The 23,643-nt window shown below is 46.1% G+C and overlaps 1 protein-coding gene and 1 long non-coding RNA gene across 3 annotated transcripts; one reads left to right on the plus strand and one right to left on the minus strand.

The window, feature by feature from the left end:
• Positions 1–240: 240 nt before the first annotated feature.
• On the minus strand, positions 241–15,887 carry IRF4 (interferon regulatory factor 4). 2 transcript variants are annotated; one of them, XM_054060471.1, is made up of 9 exons: positions 15,735–15,886; positions 13,920–14,214; positions 13,221–13,407; positions 12,337–12,425; positions 11,630–11,771; positions 9,767–9,874; positions 8,123–8,476; positions 4,093–4,205; positions 242–2,106 (listed from the first exon to the last, which is right to left on the minus strand). In XM_054060471.1, the coding sequence occupies exons 2-9, from the start codon at positions 14,121–14,123 to the stop codon at positions 1,963–1,965; spliced, it is 1,341 nt and encodes a 446-aa protein (XP_053916446.1). In that variant the 5' UTR covers positions 14,124–14,214; positions 15,735–15,886; the 3' UTR covers positions 242–1,962. The 2 variants fall into 2 exon arrangements, with proteins under 2 accessions (XP_053916447.1, XP_053916446.1); XM_054060472.1 differs by lacking the exon at positions 9,767–9,874 and having other exon boundaries at positions 241–2,106; positions 15,735–15,887.
• Positions 15,888–16,100: 213 nt separating this feature from the next.
• Positions 16,101–21,823, plus strand: LOC128851329 (uncharacterized). Its single transcript, XR_008448674.1, has 3 exons — positions 16,101–16,362; positions 20,346–20,395; positions 21,078–21,823. It is a non-coding gene; the product is annotated as an uncharacterized LOC128851329 (long non-coding RNA).
• Positions 21,824–23,643: the final 1,820 nt, after the last annotated feature.

A 23,643-nucleotide genomic window follows, 5' to 3' on the forward strand; every position in this document is an offset into this window, starting at 1 on the left:
CCAAAGGACAACCTCCCTATTTACACTTTTCCTGCAAACTGTAGCTAATATTGCAGACGTTTTCATAAGAAAAAATCCTTACCTTTAGATTTTTCCTGCACTTTTGCCTTAGAACACAGTTCCCCACAAGACTTAACCAGCAATGCTGCCCAGGTTCAGAGTGCAGAACTGCATGGGTGAGATTTCCCCTGCTACTGAAAATGACACATACAAATCGAGTTGGTAGAGAATAAGGACTTTATTCTAAGATGTGAGCTGAAGCAATGAGCATGTGAAGCAACAACAACTAGAAAAAAGTGAAAAACACATCAAATATTTGTACTGTACCAGTTCAGTTTGAACACAAATGTTCCTTTCAGTAAAATGTATGCACAAAAGCATATGCAGAAGCCCTGAAGGTCACCTATAACAGTGTTTTTTTTTTAAAAAAAAAAAAAAAAAAAAAAAAAAAGAGGTCTTCCCTATGAAAGTCATTAAGCCAGGAAAAACACTTCAAGTAACAAAGAACACAAAAGTAAAAATTATCTGTTAACACCGCTTGGCACTGCGGAGAAGGAAGGGGATAATATATCCCAAAAGAGTACGCATCTTTAAGATGTATAAATTCAAAGTCCCTAGAACACAAGTCTGCCGCCAGACCAAGTATTCATTTTTCTCCCTCATTTAGAAATTGAAGTGAAGCATGTTTGTTAAGCACAGGGAGATCGTGTTCTGGAGTTAAAGCTACTAAAATCACACAGTCTGCTTGCCAGTGAGGGAATTTCACCGACATGCATACCCAGCAGACCTCTTTTCTTTGTTTTTTATAATGGCACCCTATCATTAAAAGTTGCAAATAGAATCAAATTATACTTCTGTAAAATTTTTGCAAACGTTAAACCAAATATTTCCTTAACTGTCTTAATACAGGAGGCCAAATGCTGCTCTCCTTAAACTCTCTCTTCACATTCATTTCAGTACCACCAGAAGGAATCTGCAAGTGCATATGAAGAGCAGAGACGGCTCTCTCTATCAAGTAAATCAGTGGTGGTGGTTATTTTAACCTGGTTCATCCATGTGACATCAAAAAGGGGTTAGCAGTACCATTTCTGTGCTATTCCTAAGGTCTGCCAACTTAATTCTAATTCATACATACACACACACACATATATGTATATAAAATGCATAGTAGCTTTCAATTAGAAGAAAAACTTAATTTATTTTTAAACCTGCTCTTCGGGACTCTAGAATGTTAGTGGTTAATCCACTAAATCCACAGGTAATATGAGCTGAACGGTCACATTTCTTAACACTGTACCATAAATGCATCACCTTAGAAACTGCTATTATGGGGGCTAATCCAATAACAACAACGGCAGCAACAAAATTCGTTGTCAGGACAAATGTCAGTCAGGCATTCAAAAAATATGTCTCTGGAGATTTGTTTCATTTTTTAAAAATACACTGAAATATTCTATACAAGAATATAGGCATCACACTTATGAATCTAAATTTATCACCACTTAACATATTAGCTATTCTCAATAAGCCATCTACATTTGCTACCCACCTATAGTGGCTACAGTTTCAAACCGGGAACACAGCAAATTTATCTACTTTCCCTGAGATCAGTAATCCAAAATAAATAGCCCTGCAAATGTAACAGTGTAAACTCTGGATTTAAGTCTTCAGTAAGAATCAGTCCTCAAAACACAAGAAGAACAGTAAGCAAACGTAAACATAGCAATCATTTTGTCAGTTTTGAGTTATTCTTAGCATCAGTGGAACCTATGTGAGATGTAGCTTCCAAATGTTGAACACCCGTCATTTGTATCATGCAATATGTTGTCCTAGTCCACTTTCCTATCATTGAACCCCTGAACAAGTCCAGTTGTGATGTGGATCTCCAAATTGCAACCCAGATCCGATCCTCCACTTCGCATAATCTTTATAGTGCCTTTAAGAACACTCTTTCTGAGGATCTTATTCTTGAATAGAGGAATGGCGAATAGATCTGTGATAATCCTCTGGACTAGTCACAAGTTCTGGCAAATCATAGCCTCTCAGAAGATGTCCACTGTTTTGTTGAGCAAAGTAATACAGCTGCCTGGCAAACATTGGTTCAACCTTAAGAACAGACAAAATATTAATCAGACAAGTGACAAAATTCCATTCTCCTCGTCTTAGTTATTTACAGTGGTTTTAAGTTAAAAACAAGGTAAGACAAAACAATTCTGCTTATGAGAATTTCAGTGGTCTAACTAATCTCTGTTTTAAACTAGGGTTTGCCTATTCTGCTGCCAAGTGCTTTGCTAACTGCACACAGTCCTTACCTCCACAGCCTTCAGTTAGAAGGGTATGTACCAGTGACACAAATGATGTATTGGCAATTGCAGCCCCTCAAGCAACCCGAGACACATCTCTGGCCACTCAGCATGTTCAAATGCATACATAAAGCACTGAAAGTCTTGTCTGCATTGTAAAGTGCTTTGATGACTTAACTTGAAATGGTGGAGCCCTCAGGTAGACTGAGATACATCGTCAAATGACTGTGCTCAAAATTAGACTTCAATCTAACACTAAGGTTACTCTTGTTTCTGTTCATTCAAGCTCTGTTGAGGAACCTGTTCAACCACCAAGGGGGATTTGTGTGAGTTTAACTCTGCCTTCACTTCTATCTCTTCAGAAACCACCACTCCACTCAGGGCTTCAGGCTCTGATCACAAATATTTAGGTTACACACTGAGAACAAACACTTGAAGATCTCCATATTCTTGGGGGACAAACAGGTTGGACAACTCTTCTCCACAACCCTCTGCTGCTGGTCAGTCAGCCCCTCGACACTAAGACTGGGTACTATTTTTAAGGAAAAATACACTGTCTATGGGTCCTGTCCCTGGGAAGGGAGAGACTGGATTGCTGCCTGGGAGCAGACCCACTGATCCCACTTCCCTTCCTCTCATTGGCATTTGGAGGTAGCTGAGCATCTCCTGTCCTGCCATGGAGCAGACAGGAAGGCAGCAGGGCAGGTGAGCCAGACACTTCCCAGGGCATAGTTGTTTGGTGAGATGGTGGAGACCCACCAGGCCGTGAACCAGGACAGCCCAAAAGGCTGACCCGGTTGAGCAGCAAGTAAGGGGGAAGGAAAGCTCTGGAAGAAGCAGGAGGTATAGGCTAACGAAGAAGCTGCCAGGACAGGAGATGGAGAAGGAAATGCTAGGAGAAAAGGACTGAAAGCTGGAAAGCCAAAATGGGGATGGAAAAATGTTTAAGAAGACACAGGGACGGAGAGCTATTTGTAGCTAACCATTACATAGCTTGAGATGGATTTGTGAGCTTCCACCCTAGAGACTCACTAACCAGCAATGTAGCAGTATGAAAGCCATGCAGCTAAGGACAGGCCATGGCTTATGAAAAAAGCCTGACTGGAACCTACGCTGCTACTTCAAGGGGCTTTCGAAAAATTGAGACACCAGCTTTCTACCTAAGGATGCAATAAACTAAGCCCCACCACTAACATGTATTATCACCTCTCTTGTGGTTTTATGGGCCAATACAGCCAATTTAGAAAGTACCTGGTCTCAGTCTCTGTCATCACCCTCTTTCAGATAGCATCCCGAAACACTAGCTTTGAGTGTGTGCGAACTGTGGTCAGTCACCTCATAAGCTTGCCCTAACAACAAAAGCTGCACAGGCAGGTCCTGCATCCCATTAAAGGCAGAAGTCTCCAGGATGCAGGCTGGGAATCTGGAGCACCGTCAGGTGCAGTGGTTGTGCATCAGCCTAGTAGCTCAAGGAGCTGTGCAACTGGGCTAGCAGAACAACACAGCCCAGCTCTCCCAGCATACCTTTCAGCTTTAGGTTTTGAAGGGATTTGCAAGAGATTATGGATAATACATGCTCTACAGAGAGGGAAATCAAGTGCTCTGCCCTACTGAGGGCTACCAGTCAGTCCTTGGTAGATCTGAGGATTCAATCCTGGTCTGGATGGTCCTGAATTTTCAAGAATTTATTACCTCCCTCACAACCTACACAAGGCAGAAAAGCCTGACTGGCAGATTCATATCCTCCAAGGAATACGTTTCTTTTATGTAAGGCAGAAGTCCTACTTACATGGGCTGTAATTAGTTTCCTCTGCCTCTGTGGATCTGGAAATTCCTCCCCAAAGCACAGAGCAACCTGGTATCTTGGCAGTGGACGTCCATGGTGAGCAAAGGCTTGCAGCTCTGCAGAGAGAGAAAGAGCCATGTTGTGGGTTAGTCCCAGCAGGCAGGCAAGCACCACACAGTTGCTTGCTTGTTTCCACCGCTGGGATGGGAAAGAAAACCGAAGGAAGAAATTTTGTGGGCTGAGTTAATAGGTAAAAAGGAAGCAAAAATTAAAAAAGACAAAATGAAACTAAGGAAAACATGGAAAAAGCAATCGCTTACCACCAGGCAAGGCAGTCTCCAAGCAAAAGTAACCTCTGGCAAACTCCCTCCCTAGTTTTACTTCTGACCATGAGGTCATACAGTAGGGAATATCCCTTTGGTCAACGTGGGTTAGCTCTCTCAGCTGCGTCCCCTCAACTTCCTGTCCACCCCAGCCCACTTGCTGTGGAGGCAGAGTGAGAAACAGAAAGCCTTGATGCTGTGCAAGCCCTCTTCAGCATTAGCTAAAACATCCCTGTGTTATCAACACTGTTTTGATCACAAATCCAAACCACAGCACTACATGGGCTCCTACAAAGAAAATTAACTGTATCCCAGCCAAGCAAGGAAGAAAGACTTTTTTGATGGTGGAGCTCCAAATGGATGACCCTGGAGCACAGTGGAATAAGATGAAGTAACTCCAGCGGAAGATGAGAGAGGTCAGGAAAAAGACAACAAGGAGATGACACCAAGTTTGAAGACTTTCCCACAGATCAGGGGGAGCTAGACTAACACTGTGATTTTTCTATTTGCCTTGCCTCACAAGTCTTTTCATATGTACAAGATACGATCATCTCCAATTAGTACTTCTATTCGGTCTCAATAACAGAATCCCCTGGAGCAGACACCAGCAGTAGCCCGAAGCCACTTAAGCAGACACCCAACAGCACTGAAACCAATGGATTAGTAGAGGCACAGACTCAAAGTTCTGCCAGGCACGAAATTCAGCCTCAGCTAAACTCAATCACACAGCCATTGTCAAAACCGTGCCTACTGGTGGATGGGGAGCCATGGGAAGGTGAAGGACCTTATTTAAGCCAGGCACTGAGCCAGCAAAAGAGCCTGCGTCTCTGCACTCCTGCACTCTCTTCACTAAACCTACATCTTTGCACAAAGGGAAAAGGTCAAATTATACAACTATTACAACAGTCAGTGCTCTGTATGATACATCAGGGAAGGCCTTTCTAAGAGACTTACACTTGGACCAAAATCACTATGTTGTATTTCAGACACTGCATTTCCTTCCAGAGAAGAGAAAATTCCATCTAACACAAAAACCTCAGTAAAGTCTGCATTATGTGCAGTATTTCTACATAGTTGAATGGTAAAGATTTCATTTTAATTTAGAACCCTATTCATGTTTTCTAGAAAAAGTTGAAATTAATATTAAAACCAGCCTCTTACAGTGAAGCACCCCCTGCTATACAGCAAGAGGAGAGTCTTCAAACTTGGCATGATATATGCACCTTTTCCCAAACTACAGCCCTGACATTTCTACTCTGACTGCAAGCTTTTCAGATCAAGGTGTGAATTCAGCAGCTACCACAACAGAGTCCCAACCCTGACTTGCGACTACTGGTCTTACTGGGATGGTCAGTTATAAAAGTAAAACAACAGGCAGCTCATTTAAAACACAGAATAAAACACAGTTCTCCCTAAAGTCTGCCCCAAGAACCCCTAAAAGTGCTGTGAACTGTTTGGAGGTATGCCAGGAGAAAACAGAGCTTTTCCATAGGACCCTGCTACCCTCTGTGCTGCCGCAGGACAGGGAAGGACAATCCACCCAAGGCCAGTCCAACACCATACTGTTGATGGGGAACTTCTGCCACCTTCCTCTTTCCCCCATTTTTACTCAGCTTCAGACATTCTCCAAATCCTGAACACATGTGGGAGTGCCACACAGCAGCCCATGGCATGGACCTGGAGAAGCAAGCCCTTTCTTTCCCATCAGCAGGATAATAGGGGGTTGCAGTCAGCCTTGCATTTCTCCAAAACCTTCCACTCCCTCCATCTCCCTCTCCAGACCCAAGCGCTTCCACCTGTATGGCAGGGCTCCTCATGCACCTCCCCAAACCTTCTCCATCTCCTCCAGCTCCAGCTGCCCCTCCTTCTGCCAAACCAACTCTCCTCTGGCTGCTGCTCTCACACTCCAAAGTTTTCTTATTCATTCCTTCTACTCTCTACTCAGCCCAACTTACTGCATTTATTATGCAATACTCCCCAGAGATCATCCACCTGTTTTCCGATTTATTGCCATTTTAGCCTCCTCAACACTACAGGCTGCTCAACACAGGCCTTCAGCACAGTTCACACTCCAGGATCCAGCTCCTCAATGGGGTTCTAAAAGCTGTCACCCACACTAGTTTTGCCTCTGCCCCTTTCTCTGCTGTTCAGTATTTCCTTTCCTGGTAGAAGTCTCCTGTGCCTCTTCCCAAGGAAGCCCTGGTTTTCTAAAGGGGAAATCCCCAAGCTTGCCTGCAGCTTGGGACTTCAGTACATTCGATTAACATGCAGATGAGATGCACCCATGGCAAGTCACCTACAAACGTAGTAGAGCATCAACACATGCAAAAATTCACTTTGCACGCACCACAGACTACGACTTCAACCACATGTTTGGTTTTGCACAGGCATTGGTGCATAAATAATTTAGGACGGGGGGAAAAAATAACTATTGCTTGAGCTTATCTTTGGGGTTAGGTGTCTAAAAAGAGATGTCCTGTCAACCGTTTGGAAGAACCCAGAGTACATCTTAAAAACCACCTGAGAAAAGGGAAAGGGATTTCCAAAACCATCATCAGAGACAGAATTATACGTCTTTAGACTAGCATGTGATTGAAGCCCAAGCCAATGCCCTGACCTCAAATTCCCCTTTCTAACTGTCAATTTTCACATCCATATGAGATTTCCCTCTTTAAATGCATCTCTTGCTTGACCATTTTGCTAGGATGGTGCACCAACCTTGGAATATAAAGTAGGCTAAAGCTGTTGGTTTGGGTTTGGTCGGTTTTTTTTAATGTTGCAAGGAATTATTCTCCTTGGAGACTCACACCAGTTCTGATGCCCTGTTCTAGTGGGAAAATATGTCAAACCGTAGGCACTCTGTTCACCTGTAGCAATGCCACACATCTCAAAAAGAGGGGAAACTTATTACTGCTGCCTAAGTTGTCGTCTGCGACAACGACCAGCTCCCATTGGTTTCTCTGGGTGGACAACGCTCTTGCCTCCAAGTGCTCAGAAGTGCTGGGGAGTGGAGTTGAGTCTTTGCTCCTTCCCTCCATGGGCTGGAACAAAAAGGCACCATCCTGAAATATGTCTTCGCCCTCTCTGTACTAATGCTCCCAACCGCCCTGCGGAAAACAAGATCTTTCCACATTGCTCTGGAGAGGTAATGCACCTCCCTGCTTAGGGCATAAACTCCAGAGCTTGTGAAATCCTTTTCACCCGCCAGATTTCTTTTAAACACTAACACAGGGTGAAAAGAAGGCTTTCTTTTCAATCGCATGCGAATATTTGGATACTCCGAGCAAGATCTCAGGCTCACTCTGGATCAGGTTGAGAGCAGTGTGAGTGCAGAACACAGACCTGTCCAGGACTTACACCATCTAAAATCAGGATCCATTTTCCTCTGTCACCGAATATGTGGACACAGTGTTTTTTTTAGGTTCCTCCTTCCATTTTTTAAAGAGATGTGAGGTTTGGGATGTCACCAGCCAAGCATCAGTTCGCTCCTGCTGGTTTGTGCAGGGGCATTGAACATGTACTGAGAGCAGAATCTGACAGGATTATTCAGGAATCAACTACCCTCTGACTGTGCATGCCCAGAGGAAGCAGCAAGGGGTAATTCTTATTGTAATTTGTACAGTAACACAAAGAGCACTCCCATAAAGCTGATGTGGAGAGCAGACAGGTGACATCTCTAGAAATTATAACAAAGCCATAGTGGGAATTACCTGCTAAGAACTGCTGGGTATCAAAAAGCTTGCATGTCTGGTCCCGCTCCAGCTTGTTGGGTCGGTCACTGCAGAGTGCCAGAGGCCCATCCCAGTAGATCCTACTTTGGCAAAGTCTCTTAGCATAGAGGCCATCAGGTGCCATCCACAGTATTACTCCTCGCTCCAGGTGGTTCAGTAGTTTTTCTATGTTCTTCCTCTGGCCATTATCCTCTGGATAAGGGAATATAACTTGGTCCAGGCTGCTGACCTCATAACTTTGGCCATGGGATATTCTACAACCTTCTGGACTAGAAGTTGTCACCTCCTTAACCAATATTTCACGGTAATATAAGCAGATGTGGAGTCGACAATCTATAAAGAGAGAAAAAAAAAAAAAAAATCACTGTGATACATTAGTACGAATGTTTAATTTTTCAGATCTGTACTAAGACTAAGGGACAAGTTTGCATGAGATTTCCGAGCCTGGTGGTCACCACCACGCAGAAGACAGACTCACCTTAGGAAAAATCATATAAAGAATATAAATAATACAATTCTAGTGGCACAGTAGCATTAAAGCTCCCTCATTTTATAATAAGGGCTACCGATGTGGAAATTTGGTAGGACCTAGTGTCCTGCAACTTCACGTTTCCGTTTGAAAGGGAAAGTCTGCACACAAAATGTTGTTGTTTGTCACATTTTCCAAGTTCATGTCACAATTAAACCTACCAGCTCAGTACACTTCCTCAGATTTAATCAGGAAGTAGCTGTATTTCTCCACAGATTTTGCATAGAGGAGGCTTCTACACAGGGGACCTGCAAACTTACACTCAGCCTGAAGAGAAGCCACTGCTGCCTCCAGCTCCAATAGGACTGTATCTGAAATTCCCAGCCTTACTTTCAAATGGCTATTCGGTCAACTTGGCTGACCCTAAGAACTCACGCAGCACTGAATATATATATGTGTGTGTGTATAACATAAGGTTATATATATATATATATATACACACACAAACAGAAACACATATATACGGACAGACTGACCCTGACACAGAACAATCCCGCTCAAGAAATCTGCCAAGCATTATGTTACAGGTTTATCCATTATTTCTGAGAAAAGCACACGTCCACAACTTTGCCCAGAATTTTTCAGGAAGTCCCCTAGAATCCAGATATATGCAAATCTGGCTGAAATAACTTCCCTTTTCTATCCTTTTTTTTCCACCAGGAATAATGAAGAAGACCAAAACTAGATGGCACCAGTAGGAGCACAGCAATTACCCAGGCAACGCTAGTTTTTGGGGGGGCTCATCCCAAACAAAAAACCGACCTAGAAGTCACTGACCCCCCCCAGAATTTCCAAACTCCTCTGGGCAAGACTGATTCACCAAAGCAACATAGCATTAACACCATGAGCCAGCAAAGCACCTCCATTAGCTTTAACCATCTCCTTCCCTTCAAGCTGGGGCTACAAGCACTGAAGTATCCTGGAAAACTGAGGCTTAAGGCCATACACAAATTAATTAATTAAAAGGGTTTCTTTTTTTTTTTTCCCCCCTTCTTTTTAATTTTCATCAGAAAGGAGAGATAGTGCCAGGGCAAGTCAGAAGTGGGAGTCTCTTGTCAAGCTCCCCAGAAAGCCTGGAGGGTAATGGACCTTACCTGACAGGGCGAGGGCTTCACCAGACCTTATACTTTGCTCGATCGGAATGCCAGGAGTCTGGGACTCAGGAGGGGCACAAGCATAAAAGGTTCCTGTCACCTGACAACCTGTTTTCACAAACAAAAGTCAGTGACAGCTGCCTAAATCCTAAAAGAAAGGCTCAGGCAGAGATCACAGCGATGCAAAAGCCAGTTTTTCTGGGCACCATCAGGTACTCCCTCTCTTTCGCTCTTCTTAAAAAGGTCACTTTTCCAGGTATGACAACTCTACCAGCCTCTTCAGATATTATTTAGACTGTATTTTTATTTGGGTCTGCGTGAAGTACTGCCTTAGCATTTCAGTATTCCCTCAACCCTTTTTCCTTACTTAACGTGCTAGTCTATTACAAAAATAATTTACATTTTTAACTAGACTACAGTGCTCCTAAAAGTTGCTCAAATAAAACAACCCACTTCACCTAAGGAATTTTACTAAAGATGGGTTAACAATAAAGCTGGAATTACCACTGTTTAAAAAGTAGGTAGAGAAAACTCTGCAGGCAGAGATTATTAAGGTTTCACTACTGGGACTACTATTAGACTGTTCCAAGAGATGCTTTTCAGTAAGCAGATTATAACATAGATAATTGACGTTTCTCAATGTCAATGCAAGTCTTTGGAGTATGATGCAAGTGACTTGCAGATAAATGCACACTACCTTTCCCAATGGCAGAAACCATCATAATCAGGAGCCGGAGCGATGCGAGTACAAAACACTCACATATCTTTACACATTTTAGAGACAATGAGAAGCCTGATACCAGACACTAACAACTGCCTCTGAATTCCGCAAAGCATCTAAATGTGTGTTTAACTGCAGCAGAGGATGCACTTCAGGGCAGAGTTCATTCTGCTCGCTACCTTGATTTTTTCTTAGCAAATGGCTCCACTAAAAGCAAAGGATTCTGCCTCACAATTCCAGTATTTTTCCAGGAAAAGTTGCAGTGCACTGAGCATTTACTTTTTAACAGACCCAAAGACTTCTCTGCACCAAAACCTCTAGAGATGTCCTCTGAATAGGTAGTAACTGCCCTAAGAAGTTAGGGCTTCTCGCTTCCCATCCCTTCAGGCCCTTATGAACCAGCTGCTTCTCCTCGTGAAGCAAATGCCTCCATCCTCAGGTGAGTTATCTTGCAAGGGTCTATGGCACACAGTTCCCTTTGTGTTATGTTTTATCCCCTGCAGGCTTCAGCACTGCAAATTTTCACAATCCAGGCTTTTTCCTAAGGATGCAGAGCTTGGAAAGCCATGTTATGTTATGTTCTGGTACTGTGAGATCTTCAGGGAAGGGAAAGTCCCTTTATTCTGTTTCTGCTATAACAGCCCCAAGAGAGACTCAATCCATGACAAGTTGCCCCATTGCTGCAGCACCAAAATAAAGTAATAATTTCAGTTTTCCTCTCAGAAGAATAATGCCACTCTAACCCACAAGGCTGGAGGGAAAATCTCACTGATGTGTGCCTCAAAACGTCCAAAATCAGAAAGCAAAGCTGAAGAGCACATGTTCCCGTCTAGGGATTTTTCGAGAGGGTCGATTGCCTTCTTATTGCTCAGGGCCTTTGAGACAGCTGAGGACTTTTGAGGGCTGACTTGTATCAGCTCAGAGGACTGCATAGCCCACACACCACAGGTGTACGTTTGCAGCGAAAGCAAGAGCCAGGACAAGGGCTCTTGCCACAGACCCCGTGGCTGTCTGAAGGGAGCCCAACACTCCTCTCCTGCCACTTCTGTTAATCCAATCAAAGATAGAAATAAGAAACCTGAAATCTGCAGTTCTTCTAGGTGACCAACCTCAGCAAGCAACCCTAAATGGAAGCACCTTACCGTTTTCACAGCCAGGCCCTTGCCAGTGATGGTTGCGAGTTGCGAAGGGGACACTGGCACACTGGTAGGGGATGTCAGGATGCGGCTGCTCCGGGGCAAACTCCCTCCAGTTCCGTTCGTGAGGCACCATGTAGTTAGGTACCTATTCAATTTAACCAGATATTTATTTACTCTGCAGCTGTCAAAACTAATGTTGTACAATGCATCAGCTTTCACATCTCAACTCCTTGATTTGCTCTGCCAAAGCCCATGGAGGTCTAAGCATTGCCCAGACTACACGAATGGCACTTTGCCACCACCGCCAATGAGGCTTTCAAATGAACTTCTCACCACTGGTGTAAATAATAAGCAGGGTGGAATAACAAAAGGCAGTCAAAGTACTGCTGGTAAATGTCTGCATGGAAGAGCAAGGCTTCAATGGGTGCTTACATTCCAGCATCAAGAGAATGGCACTAGAGTAATATCTATGGCCCAACAGAAAACAGCTGTTACTCAGAGATATAAAACACCAAGGGAAATCAAGAGCCCTGTGGCCTCATATGACATTAGAAAAGTTGTTTCTAGATTTCATTTTTCTCAGTTTTCATAATAAAGTTGCTTCCCAGAGGGAACCAAGGAGCCATGCCAGTAGAGACAGACATAGCACATAGCACAGAAATTATGCTCAACATATAAGCACCAAGTGAAACGTGTAATTAATGTCATACCTGAGATGGTAGCGAAGTGTAAGGAGATGTTATTGGAAAGGGATGGTTCATCATTAATGGTTGCTCCTCCATGCTGATCTGCTTTGCACCTATGTTCACCAGAGAGAGGAAAATAAATGATGTCAACCACATCTCAAGCCAATCTGAAATCAGCACCTTGAAGACAAATCCATACAACCTACCTTTGAACAAGCAAAGGACTGAAATGCCCTCCAGTGCTGGCTTGAGACAGTATTTCCAGCCCTCCTTTGCAGGCAGTCTGTCCTGCTGGGCTCCCCGGTGCCTACCCAGAAAATAGCTGCCCAGCCATACCCATTGTGCCACCATGTCCCGCTCTGGGCCCTGCCACGTCTTTGCCTCCCATAAGCCCTGCCTGTTGCCAGGAGCTTCTTGGAGAGCAGTCACTGTCCCCAGTTTCTGCCCAGGAGGCTGCAGGCCGGGCATCTCTTGCTCCCAACTCCTCCCCTCTGCCTACCACCAACTGTTCAGCTCAAAACACTTATGTTCTTTCCTATATTCAAAATCTAGATCCAGCAAGCAATTTTTTTTGTTTGTTTCCTGTCCCTTGAGCTGCTTGCCCCCTCTACACAGAACTGGTAGGGAGGCTCTCACTATAAGAGCAATTCCTCCAGCAATGTGCAGAGTGCCTGTCTGCAACTTCTGCAAGGGTTCCCGTTCAATGCTCTGACTCAAACACCAGCAGTCCTCCCGCAGATGCAGCCTCTCAAGTCATCAGAACAAGCTGCAATTAAGCCCTGCATTTTGGCTCCTTGAAAGACTTAAAAAGACTGCAGGGCAATTCCAGAAAAGTACGCTTTAGTCCTTGTATGCTTACAATGAGACATAATCACACTCTGTTACACAGGGAATTTGAGACACTTTACCTTTTTTAGCTCCTTCTGGCACTATTCTGTACACTTTATAGGGATCTGAGATGTCCAGCTGGCTTCTCTCCACCAGTTCTTCAAAGTCATTACTCTTATTCAAAGCACACCTTAATCTTGTCTTCCAGGTAGGGGGATCTGGTTTATCAATGCCTTCTCTGAACTTTCCTTTAAAAAGAGCCCAGGCCTGGAAATATTTCAGATAATCAAAAGAACAAGAAAAATTAAAAAATAAAAAAAGTAAAATAAAACGAAAGGAATGAAAAGAAAAAAAGAAAAAGAATCAACTACAAGGTACAAGTCCATAGTACTTAAAACAGCATATGTGTGTGTGCTTAGATGTGCATGAATTTACTTCCTACAGGTTTAGACTGAGAAAAATCAGCATGATAAGGTAGGAAAAACAGTTCAGCAGGCACAAGGAAAGGGAGAAAATGATCCAAGATGAACGTGGAAATAGATGTGCTACAGTTTCAGAAGCATTTAGCTCCACATGAAGAAGTGGGAAAGGGTGGGCTGTCTCATCCCACACAAATAAGGAACACCAGGGCACAGCCAGGGCCACCAGGCAGGCAGCTGGTGGCAGTGGGCACCCAGCAAAGCCAGCCTGCAGAGGACAGGATGGCGAGTGGCTACTGCAGAGTCTCCAGGCATCCCTCCTGCCCTGGATGTGCCCACAACTCCTGGGCTGAGACCTACCTTGAAGAGGGCGGCATCCTCCTCACGGTTGTAGTCTTGCTTGCCAGCATGCTTCCAAGGGATGCGGAAGATGCTCTTCTCATCATTCTCCCACACCAGCCCTGGGTACTTGCCACTGTCTATCTGGTCGATCAGCCACTGGCGGAGTTTCCCGTTACCACAGCTCACTGAGTTCATCCCGCACTCGCCCGGCTCCAAGTTCATGCCACTCGTGTCAGGGGTCGGGTGTGGGGTTTTGGGGTGCCTCACTGAGCCCACTTCTCCGCACACACTCAAGAACCGGCTCTCTGGGGGTCTGTGGAGGAAGGGGAGATGGGCACGATGGGGAGAGAAGAAAACCCACAGGTCAGGCAGCAGCTGAGGCCCCAATGTAGAGTCCCACCAGGAGTCCCCAGTTCCCAGTGCCACATGTATCATGTCAAATGGCAGCTACGCGTGCAGAGGGGCCCCAGGGAGCCCAGGAAACATGGTACGGAGCCTCAGGAAACTGGGCACAGCTCCTCACAGCCATCCCCCCCGGCACCACTCGTGCTGCAGACTTTGACAGACTTCCCCCTTGTCCCGACCGTTTGGCATGAACACATGCAGGTTGTTGAAATTTTCACTGCAAGTAACTTAAGGTGCAAACCCCTTCTCCTGCTTGGAGTTCAACTGAGATTTTACTTTTTAACAAAAAAAACCCTAGAAATTGCATAAAAAGGTATTTGCTTATGACAGTGCACATATGTAATGTCAGACACACGCATGCGATTTGGCGGGCTTCAACAGTGTTGATGATTTATACGGCATCTCATTAGAACATTAAAGTAGTTTTCACAAGCTCCCTTAAACAAGACACATTTGAACACGCGATGTCCTATTTGGACTTACCCCTCCAACTGTTCCCAACACGTATATACAGTACCATTCAAACCCTATACATTGCAAATACCTAAAAATGGGAAGACAGCGGCCCACGCAGCTTGGCGTGAGGACACCATCCCTTTACAGTATTCTTTTCCCAGAGATATAGGAGCTTGCAGGCAACAACACAGCGCCCTGGCTACACACAGAGGTGCACACGCCGGGAGTGCTGTGGCTCTGCAGTGAGGGGCACCCACTGCAAAGAACTCTAGCGCGAGGACACTGACACCAGCCATGGGTCCTGGCATCAGGTTTGTCTCCTCGCCCTGAAAAAGTGTTCGAACATCCCTAAAGTTTGGTTTGGTGGTTTGATTATTTTCTCCGCATTACCCCTAATTAAAAAATAAAAAAAGTGATTGCTCACCCACAGTCTTTGCCTCTAAGACACAGGGAGGCTCTCAGAGCGCACACTGCTGTGGGCAGACACGCAGCTCCCATCCCTTACACCCTCACACCCTGACAGCATCCCTCCAGACACCAAACCCGCTCCCCCAGCTTCTCCCCTGGGCGCAAGATGCCAGGGCCGTGGCTGCCCCGCGCAAGTCCATGAAAAGACCCCCAAAAAGTCCTTTCACCCTCTTAGACCCCGCGAAGCGCATCCCTTCCACCCGTTCCCACGGCTCTTCCCGGGCTCGGTGGCCGGTTCGTGCCTTCCCCCGGGGAGCAAGATAACCGGCTGGGTGTTATCTTTTTTTGCTTTAAATTAGCGGAGAGGGGAAGAGCAATTAAAAAGCCAAACGTCCCGCTCAGGTGCCCACAGCTCCAAGAGAAACCCAGGCGGGGAAAGCCGCGGTCCCCGCATCCCCCGTTTCCACCCCGCGGCGGGGCTGCTGCGCCCGGGGAGGAGCGGGCGGATGGCCGGGGCGGGATGGGGGCTCGGGGGATGCCGGTGCCTCCGCCACCGCCTCTTACCTCTGTCGGGGCGCTGGGGCTGCTGCCGGGACGGGGAGCACCTCCACTGGAGCGCCGGCACCGGGAAGTTTCTTTATATGATGGAGGGCGTCGTGCCCGGGAGGGAAGGGAGGGAGGCGGGTCCCAGCGCGGAGGTGGAGCCGGCGGAGGGGAGCGGGGACTTTGCGAGCTGGAAAACATCTGAGGCAAGTGACACATGCCCATTGCTGGTAAACACACGCCGCGGGGCGAGGGGGGAGGAGGGGGCGCAGCCCGGCGCCCTCTCTGCGCTCGCCATGGGGGTTTTTTTTTTTGGTTGTTTTTTTTTTTTTAAATCTATACAGACAGACATCTACAGAAATAGCACGGGGAAACTCCTACCTGTGAGAGCCGGGCGGCTTTTACTGTAAAAGACCCGGCTAGCTACACCCACCAGAAGCGCACTAGACGGCGCCGGCCGGGCGGCTCGGGGAGACGGCGGGGGCATCGCCCTGACACCCACCCCCTCACCCCAGCCCGGAGCCGAGCCCCTGCCTGCACCTCCTGACACCCCCGACACCCTGCCCGCACCCCCTGCCCCCCAGCCCGGCTGCCCGCGGGCCACCGAGCCGGGATCGCCGAGAGGGATGAGGAGAAACCCAGCCCCGAGGTGAGGGTTTGGGGCTCGAGGTGTCCCCCGGGCAGCCTGCCCCGTGCTCGGCAGCGCAGCGCCTGTGAAATGGGGCGGACGAGCTGGGAGGCGGCGGCGGCGCCGGGTCCCGCCGGCAGCGAGCCCCGGCCGGGAGCGGCTCCAGGACCGCTGAGCTCAGGGGATGCTATCCCGGGAAAGCCCGTCTTAAGTACCACTAGCAGAGCTGGGGCTGGTGAGGAACCCACTTGTTTGCCGCCGCTGGAGCCGGGGCAGCCGCCAGCCCCAGCTGGGAGCGACTCCCGCCCCGCTGAGCGCAAGGGATGCTCCCCCGGGAAAGCCCGTCTTAAGTATCAGTGTCAGAGCTGGGGCGCGAGGGATGGTGAAGAACCCACTTATTTGCCGCAGCCAGAGCCGGGGGCAGCCACCAGCCCCGGCTGGGAGCGACTCCTGCCCCGCTGAGTTCAGGGGTGCTGCCCCTGGAAACCTCCTCTCGGCACCAGAGCTGGGGCCGGGCGCTGAGGAGCCCACTTGCTTGCCTACCTGCAAAGTCCCCTGCCCTAATGTGTTGGGAGCTGTCGGGGCATGAAGGAGCAAGTTCTGGGCTTGCATGAAAGTCTTCCTTACCGCCTTTCGGGTTTCAAACACGTGTTTCATGCCACGACACTTTCTTGTTGTTGTTCTGTTTTAACGTCTCCAACACACATCCACATCCTTTCTGCTGTAACGTATCAGATCAAAAAAAACAGTGCTGGCAGGCGGCCGGTGCAGAGGGTACATTCTGAGTTTAGGGTATTAATTGCAAATCTTCAACGCCATCTTCTGAAATTTACATGTAATTATCGCCACGTTTTTGCGGGAGAAGTGAGAAATGCGAGCTTTTTTAGATATCGGGTTTAAAACACAGCATCCATCCTCTAAAAAAAGTATTGGCATTGCCAATCAGGAATCCTTTCTGTCACGAGTTAAGGCACCTTTAAACATTAGAATACGTCTTTGAGATTGGAGGTGACTGCCACCATAAATCAAGATGAGCAACCACAGCTTTACCAAAAGGCATGTGAAAGGCTTTCAAAAAATCCAATTTCAATTCCTAGGGGCAAGACTGTGTAGCATTCAGGGCGCCAACTGTAATTTCATTAAGTATAAAACCATCTTGAAATATATCACTATGAAATGAACATTTCTAATGCCTTGTCTCTTTTGACGCTTTTACAACAGCAAATTCTGGGCCAGTGTGAAACATGCCGATTTGATCCGCATTAGGTCAAACCCTCAGGGGGGGAAAAAACATCTTTCTCAAATGCTGGAGAATATTTTGAAAACAGAATAGTTGGGTTTGTCCAAAGAAATCCATATATACATAGATATGACTTACAGATTCAGAAATCTTTAAGAGAAGACAAAGTCAATCATGAAAAAAAACAGTACATATGTGGGAAATTGCCTGGCCGGGTGGCTGGTTGCTGTCTTTGTGCAGCAATGACTCTGTTAGAAAACTCTCTGCAGTTGCCTAAATTTTGGAGGGGATGGATAAAGCCAGACCCCTGTGTGCACACTCGGCCTTTGCAAGTAGGTCTTCTGGTGAGTAAGGCACACTGATCTCGTCAGCTTTGCTGACTTTGTTACTCGGGGTTTTTGGATGCCAGCTGTTTCCATTTAAGATGGCAAAAAAAAAATTTAGGACCACCCTTTCGGTCTGTGAAGTAGAAAACTCTGATCAATAACACAACTGTGGTGTCTGCATTAAAGGCTGCAGCGATGCACCAGTAAACCTCCGTTGGGTGCTTTTAGTGTATGCTAAGGGACAATTGCTCCCTAACTGGTCTTGCTGGTGACCTGAACACTTGCAGCACCTCAAGCCTGTTGATCTTTTTCTAGTGATTTCTACACCGTCACAAGTGCCTGACCCTTCAAACCTTACCCAAAAGCCCCATGGCCTTCATGGGAGTTTCTTGTGTCGGTGACTGAATTGAAGTCCTCTTGTGTAAATGTTCTTGCTGCTGTTTAACCACGGCAGTCACCACTGGGGCCCCTGGTTTTCACACTCTTAAGGTCACACTGACTAGAGACATGCCAGGAAAAGTGACTGTTTCTTCTCAACAGTCGCTTGCAAGCCCTCAGCGCATAGAAAGCTGGCTTCTGCTTTCACCAAACCCTTCTGAAGTCCCAGATGACTCACCTGGGAATTGCACCCAAGGCAGAAAAGCAAAGAGAGGTGCCAGCTTAGACCAGCTGCCAAGGGCTCTCTGAAATGGTTCCCGATGGAAAGGTGCAGTGCTGAGCCAAAGGGCACATGCGTTGAATGCTCTTCCACTCAGGAGTTTGCTCCTCTTTTCTTGCAAGAAGATTGCCTTTGCTGTCCTTGGCTGCAAAGTCTCTCCTGCCTCCATAGAAAAACACCTAAAAAACACCAGTCTCTAAGCCAGAGGGACCTGTTGGGAGTATGCCAGAGGCATTATGCCTGGTAGGAGAGGCCCTTTGAGGATTGCTGCTTACTCAGGGGCTCTCCCCACGCCCCACCAGAGACCACAAAATCCCCCTCAGACACTGGCACAGGGGGAGTTCCTCAGTGCAAAAGAGGAACCTGCCAAGGGGGAGCAAGGAGCGCCCACTCCATCGTGCTGCTCAGCCTGGGCTGGGAGAGCTACACTGGTTGCATTGCCCATCCACCTGCCAGTGGCTCTGGTGGGAATGTACTTGTGATGGCAGGTCCTGGCAGGCACTGTGGGTCAGGACCACCCATGCACGCATTGCAACCCAGAACAGACGAAGTGGTGAGTCTGTGCAGGGCAGCAAGGAAGCTCCTTCCCCAACAGTCCAGTTCTAGTCTTGGGTGAAAACCCCGGTCAGGGTTTTCAGGAACCCAGCAAGGCTTGTGCTGAAGCCCTTGACAAATGACATCAGTAGATGCATTCTCAGAAGTGTAAGATTAAGCCCCTGAAGGTGGTTTTGAAAAGCTCAGAGCTGCCTATCTATGTCTCTAGCTGCCCCCAAGCCCCTTTCCTGAGATGGGGGTGTTTGAAGAGCTCAACACCTTGTGGTTGGCACCAGTTTCCACTGGGTGTCCTCTTCCCTCAGAAGTCCTCACAAATCTCTGGTTGCAAGTCCCTGTGAGACCACGCCCTACTCTGCCCAAAGCAGCAGCGCAGTTCAGACCTCAAGAAGCGCCACTATTAAAACCTCACAACTCCAAGCTTCACTCAACAAACCTGAGGCATGAGGTTCAGTTCACAAGTCACTTACACAATAGAAAAACCCCTGTGGATGGAATTGGCGGAATTCAAACATCTGGGACCAATTCCCAATTACTTTGATTTACTCCAGCAAAGCACCTGCTCTATAAGCAGTATAATATGAGTTGCAACAGGCCATTTTAAGCATCCTGTGTTGGTGGAAGCTTCTGGTGTCATAAGCACTCCCTTCTCATTTTGGAAGCATAGTGGTCATTCCTCCATTTAAAATAGTGACTCCTGAAACAGTATTAGTCTATCAAATATCTTCCATATTACTAATTACACAGTCATTTTAAGCCACTAGAAAAAAAAAGCAAACCCACAAGCTATCTTTGTACTTTTAAGCAGAAAACTCTCATGGTCCAGTTGCAACTATTTTGGGTGGATTTGGTGTACATTTTGTTTTCTTTTAATATACTTCCCCACTGCTTTACAGCAAAGAATATTTCAAACTGCCTTTCATAAGGCTGCCTTCGTGCCTTTGTACATCAGCCTGTGCTTAAATAGCCTTTTGCTGCATCTCCTAGCATCCAAGTTTTTATGCAGGTGTCCTTGAGGAGAAATGGCTGGCATGTGTGTTCCACCAGCACGGCACAAAAGCAGCAAGGTGCCCTTCTCCAGTGCTGGGTCATGAGACCAGGAACATAGAAACCCTGGGTTGACACCTTCACCCCTGCGAACCAGCAGCAAAATTTTTATGGACTTCCTGCTCCTTGGGGCCTCCTGCTTGAGCAGCAGGCTGTTGGGCTGATGACATTTTCTTTTCAGGCACTGGAGGGCTGTGTTGCTGGAACTGGGGGATGAAAGGCTTCATCAGCGTAAGTATTGCTGCCCAAACCATGCCTGCCAGCTGTGCTCCCAGAGCTCAGGTCCCAGCATGCACCTGAAGGCAATGGTTGTACCACTGATGTTATACTGATGGAAATGAGATCTCCACCGAGAGCAACACCGTTTGCTGGAGACTGTTTTGATTATAATGTAATCAATATATTTACTTCTAAATCTTAGTTTACTTTTTCTGGAAATCAAGGGTATTTTCATGCTGTCTTGCCACCTCCCAACCCACCTCCTCCCACCCTCTTGTGTACCTTTCCACATGTTTTCAGGGATCTCTGGTTATTCTTGGCTCATTATTAACCCTTTCCCACCAGTATCCCAATAACATTTCCATTTTCTCAATTGCCATGCTGAATTGCTGAGCTAGGATTCAGAGCAGTGCAATGAAGCTCTTTTATGGCTGAACAACCCTTTCATGACCTGCTTCTGACGCTTTCTGGCACTCTCCACGCTGGCTGGGAAAGGAGATATAAGCAGACTGTGTCGCATGAACAGATTTCTGAAATGAGGAATAACTAGTGTTCAGATTTATGGGATTATTTTCTTCAGTATGCAGAAATGTGTGACACCCTGTATGACGTGGAAACAACCATTTTTAGATTGTGTATCCTTGAAAGTAAAAGCTACCAGAGGGTTTCTAACATATATTTGCTTCTATTGAAGGTACAAAAGGTAAATGAATACCACTGCCATCTGAGGAAATTGCCAAGTGGCCTGGGAGAGTACAGGGAAACTGAAAAGTAAAGAAGTGGTTTTCCTTTGGGAAGCCAGAGGAGCAAAGAGGAGTATGAAGGACAGGAGCTAGGTACTGCTCTAGCATCCAGACTACCTGTTGTACCCACGTGGAACCTTAAAGCATGAACATTTCACTCTAAACTAATGGAGGGATTGAGCTTTACTCTTGAGGTTCTCTAGGTCTTTTTAATTTTCTAAGGGAGAAAAACCTTAGATTTTGCATGTCTGCACATGTTCTCACACGCCTGTGTTTTGTAGGGTGCTGGTAACAGTGGAAATTTTGCTAAAAAGTATTTTTTAAAGCTCATTCTGCACTCCTTGAAAAGCCACAAGGCAAATCCGGAGCATTGCCTGCTTATCCTCAGTCCAAACATGTCAAGGTGTAGCTTCCTGAAACTTCAAAAAAAAAAGAACTCAACTCTGCAGTCATGTTTGTGCTGGATACACAAATCTGGTGATTCCACCAAGTTGAGGAAATGAAAACATGCAAGTGAGTGGTGTTGTGAATCAAATCATCAACATTATCAATAAAACAATACTGAGAGTTGGTTGCTGAATGAGCAAGACATTGGCCAACTTGTATGCCAAGGTTGGATGTGAATCGCAGCAGCTTACCCCAGAGTGGCATCCTTTTCTCCATCTCTTTTTCTACCTTAACTTTATTTCTGAGTGTGTTGTCATTCTCCCTCCTTCAGTTTTCATATGAAAACTCAAAAGCTAGTGTGTTTGATATTTGACAAAACAGAAAAAAAAATTAAAAATCTGTTAAAAATCTCTTTTCAAGGCTTTAAAATTTATTTATTTTTATTTGAATACCATTGACAACATATTTTATAAACTTTTATTTTGATGCTTTCTATTTGGTTTAAGTGCAAAAAATTCATTTTCTAATGACCTTGAGTAAACAAATCAGCCAGTTCTGTCTCATGTTTTGATGCTGGCCTGGAGGTGTTGAGAGCAACCTCTCCCTTAACTCAAATAATATGAGACTTGTATCTCTGAAGGGTAGCTGTCAAGGACTGCTGGTATTGAGGCAAGGAAACCGTGGTCCTTTGACAGTGATGTGGGGCGCAGCACAGCCACGTGTCCCCCACTCCCTGGAGTAATGTGTGCATCTCACTCCCACCTGGGAATTCACACTACCCTTCATCCAGTGGAGGGGGTACATCCAAATCACAGCGGTTTTTTTAAAAAACAACAAAAAAATTTTTTTCATATCCAACCTTCTTTATTTGGAGGAAAAAGACAGGGTGGACATGGGGTTAAATTTCGGATCATCGGCCTTCCTGGCAAAATTTCGTTGGCTCTGCTGTGTCGCCAGAGCATTTCCCATAAATGTAATTTACACACTGCAGTCAAAGAGCCCAAACGGATCTAACACTGACAAAAAAGCACTTACTGCATCTTGATCACAGAATAAGTTAAACCAAGCTGTGGATGGTATCTCACCAGACCAGAGAAGTGGCACTGCTTCAGAGGTGGTACCCAGTCTAAATAGGGTTTATTACAGTGAAGAACAAGGAAAAAGCTGAATCCACACCCTCAGAAAAATCCCCTCTTTGGTGTGAATTTCTGGATGGCAAGACATGCAGGGAGAGAGCCAGGCTGGCTGTTGCAGGAATGGGACAAGGATGAAGCTGGTGATGGGGGCGCTGCCAGCTGGGTGTGTGGCTGGGGGTGCAACCCTCCCAGGATCACTCTCAAGACCTTTCCCACAGCAAGGAAGAAGCAGCATTCCATGGATTTGGGGAACACTGAGCCCCAGCTGGCACACTGATTGATTCCTGAGACATTTTGAGCTTGTCAAGAGTCTGTGGCTGGATGACGTCCCTAGTGTTGGACGTCCTGGGACATTGTGAGAGCCCCATACCTGGGGGAAGCGAGGCTGCTGATGTAACCAGTTGAATTACTTTTGCTTTAAGCAATCTTTGCTGGCTTTTATACCAGTGTAACATAAGTATTGTGCTTGGGTTCATTTGTATCTAAGTTCAAACCCACATCACTTCCTGGGTTGGAAAGATCAACCTGGTTTTGTGTATTTTGGGGTTGAGGGTCCACTTCAAAGAAACTGAGCTGCAAGGAACCAATTTAAATCAGAAAATGACTTGGAGAGGGAAGAGCTTTGTGTGACACAGCAACAAAAATCACAGAAAATTAAACACCAACATTAAAAAAAAATCTACAAGACCTATACTGCATATGTATTACCCATTTTGCTCCCACTACCTACTACAGTTTTCCATTAAACATAAAACCATCTGAGGTTCCTGCCCTTTAGAATTAGAGCATCTTTGTGAGAAGCAATGCAAAGCAGGAATTTAGATACGCTTTGGGAAGTTTCACAAAAACCATAGATGCTGCTGCCACTGAGATTTCCGTACTTTAAAGAAGTAGGGAGGCTCTCCTCTTGTCTTTGGCTATTGGGAGATGGAAATCAACAGTGGCACATATATCCCTTTGGAAGGAAACGTTTTAGAGACCATACATATAGCAT

Source organism: Cuculus canorus, chromosome 2 (assembly GCF_017976375.1).
Source record: "Cuculus canorus isolate bCucCan1 chromosome 2, bCucCan1.pri, whole genome shotgun sequence".
Lineage (NCBI taxonomy): Eukaryota > Metazoa > Chordata > Aves > Cuculiformes > Cuculidae > Cuculus > Cuculus canorus.

What these genes read in the sequence shown, in the direction of transcription:
- IRF4 (XM_054060471.1), bottom strand. Translation starts at nt 14,123, where the DNA reads ATGAACTTGGAGCCGGGCGAGTGCGGGATGAACTCAGTGAGCTGTGGT. An exon ending in TGAAGCCCTCGCCCTGTCAG is followed by an intron (nt 8,477 to 9,766) that starts GTAAGGTCCATT and finishes CTCTCTTTATAG; the next exon opens with ATTGTCGACTCCACATCTGC. An exon ending in TACCCAGCAGTTCTTAGCAG is followed by an intron (nt 4,206 to 8,122) that starts GTAATTCCCACT and finishes CTCTCTCTGCAG; the next exon opens with AGCTGCAAGCCTTTGCTCAC.